General features: G+C 43.2%; 1 protein-coding gene across 1 annotated transcript; it reads right to left on the reverse strand.

Moving 5' to 3' along the window:
- Positions 1–393: 393 nt before the first annotated feature.
- Positions 394–2,062, reverse strand: LOC121965124 (low affinity immunoglobulin gamma Fc region receptor II-like; the record flags this gene model as incomplete). Its single annotated transcript, XM_042515287.1, has 3 exons — positions 2,006–2,062; positions 1,422–1,674; positions 394–638 (listed from the first exon to the last, which is right to left on the reverse strand). Coding segments are annotated over exons 1-3 (529 nt in total), but the record flags the coding sequence as incomplete, so codon positions are not given.
- Between the last annotated feature and the right edge of the window lie 555 nt (positions 2,063–2,617).

The raw sequence follows: 2,617 nt of genomic DNA on the forward strand, positions 1-2,617 counted from the left end.
CAGGCCAGTTTTGTAATTATTTATAAGTTGTTTTTGTGTTATTTTCTCCCTTTTTGGGATAATAACTATCTTTTCAAGTCATTGTTGTACCTTGGCTTGGCTTTTTTTTTTTCTTTTGTAAAGTTGAAAATTACCTGAAAATAAGCAAAAGTAAAAAAAAATAAATAAATAAAAAAAAAACATTTTTTGTGTTTTCCCCATGTTTTCAAAGAAATCGCTTGTGAAAGCGTGACAACAAAACTGGTCCAGGTTTTAAAGGGTTAATCAGGGTCAAGTCTCATTTTTTCGACTTCCTGTATCATCAGAGATCACATGCATCATGAGCTCATCGTAAACCGTAGAATTAAAAGCTTAAAATGTGTTTTCTCTGCGCTGTTTGCGGCTCCAGCTCACCTCTGACGGCGAGCCAGCTCTTCGCCAACGCCCCGACCTCCGGGATCGTGCACATGTAGAGGCCTTCATCCGACCTGGAGGCCGCAGGGATGATCATCTGCCCCGTGATCGCTGCGCCCACCAGAGACCCGTTCCTCCTGAAGATGCTGGCTCGCAGGTTGGACGAGTTGCTTTGGGTTGAGCAGCGCAGAGTCACCGATTCGCCCTCCATCACAGGAACCACGGGACTCTCCAGGATCACGTCACTGTCTTCAGAAGCATTTAAAGGTTTTTAAGGAGAAGGTTTCCACAGATTGTTCGCCTTTGCAGAAGTCTTACTTTCATTTATTTCTTTAGTCATTCATTTGTTTGTTTACCTGGGCTCCAAACTTTCCAAATTTTTCTACTAAAAGTTTTGTTTTTTTTTACCAATGGTTAAGAACGCTTTTTAACTTTTTCTTTTTTCAATTCTGTTGCTTTTGCAATGCTTTCGGCGTGAGATGCAGACATCAAAAAGCACCTTTTGCGTGTGCATGATACGCCGCAGCAGTTGAGAACACGGCTAGACAAAACCGTTCGTATTGTTTTATAGACCACCCGATGGCGAGGCGGCACCTGCTGAGCCAGCGTGGTCAGTTGAGAAAGCAGCTAAATGGAACCTGTCCCATCTGCATAATACGCTGCTCCTGTCTGCATCATACGCTACTGGGCGGCGCCAGATTGAGACGCTGCTGGTAAAAATGTAAAATAAGGAGCATGATGTGTTTTTTTACACTTTTGTGCCTCCTCCCCCGATTCTAACCACTCATGGCATCACGTGCATGAGTTGACATCAGCGGCATCCCCAAGACACAGGAGGATATCTAGAGCAAAACGACCACTGCAAAGCGGCAGCATGTGATGCCTCTGGATGAGAACGTGTCGCTCTTTTCCAACTTTTTCAACTGCTGCTGCTCCACATTAAAAGCATTCAACTGGCAAAACCCGGGGTGGCTTTTATTGTGAAGCCGTCACAGGAAATGACATTGACATGACATTTTTGGATGAACTAACCGGTGACGATGATGTTGGCAGCTGGACTTCTCTCTCCAGATGTGGACTCACACCAGTACTCCCCGCTGTTCCACTGGTACGCTTCATTGATGAGGCAGGTGGACGCCTGCACGTGGCCCCGGTCACGCCCGCACTCGGAGACCCCTCGGACCGTTTTGGCCATCACTCTCCACCCAGACGACTTCCTGCCGCCGTCACAGCTCAGAGAGAAAGACTCGTACTTAAAGAACTGAGATCTGTTGGGACAGACTGTGAGGGACGTAACAATTTTTAGGCAATTTCCTTGTACTTTTCCATTATTTCTTCCCCCCATGTTTTGGACAGAAATCAGGCTAACTTGCTCAGATTTCAAAGGGTTAATTATACTCTTAATATCCCATTAACATATCTTCATTTTAATGAGTAAATTAATTTTTTTTTGTTAGAGTTCTCAGAGGAATGACCTCACAGGGACAGTGAGGGGAATTTTGGATATACAGCCGATGAGTAACGTTTCTAACAGGTTGAATTTGTTCCTGCATAAGAAAAAAACCCAAAAACGTCTGCAATCAGACCTGTAAGAAAAGTAGAAATTACTCACAGAGTGTGAGGAGGAAACCTGCGAGCTCCATCCTGTCCTGCTGACTGTCACAGCAGACGCAGCAGCACACAGGCGGTTAATAATATCTGATGCGTGGTTTTATCGACGTGTTCATTGCGTGAGAAAGTGTGTTAGTCTGAAACCACACACACATCTATCTTTATCTGCACACCTGTCTCAGACGTGCATTTCATAACATGATGAAGCAATTCATTTTCATTATTTCACATGATAGACACAGAACGATGGAAAATGTTTACTGAGATGATTTCTGACTGATAAAAAAACTTTTTTTTGTCTCATTTTAACATTAAACCTCTAAATTGTCCATTAAAGGTTGAACATGTTGGTATATTACGACATGAAAAAACACCACGTGATCTCGGTTCTTATTATCGTCTTTAGACCTTCACACGCTTACGTGAGCATCACCTCTTTTCGGCATCAGTTTTCTTGTTCTGCTTTTAGACCCCTTTAACAGACATTTGAAGCTTTACATCTGAGAAAATCTCAATAAATACATAAAATAAAAAGGGGGAAAAAACAGAGTGGGGACCTTGGCAAGAAATGTCCCTCAAAACTCTACCAGGTGACCAAAAAAGGACCCCCAAA

This window comes from Plectropomus leopardus, unplaced genomic scaffold, assembly GCF_008729295.1.
Source record: "Plectropomus leopardus isolate mb unplaced genomic scaffold, YSFRI_Pleo_2.0 unplaced_scaffold18704, whole genome shotgun sequence".
Classification (NCBI taxonomy): Eukaryota; Metazoa; Chordata; class Actinopteri; order Perciformes; family Serranidae; genus Plectropomus; species Plectropomus leopardus.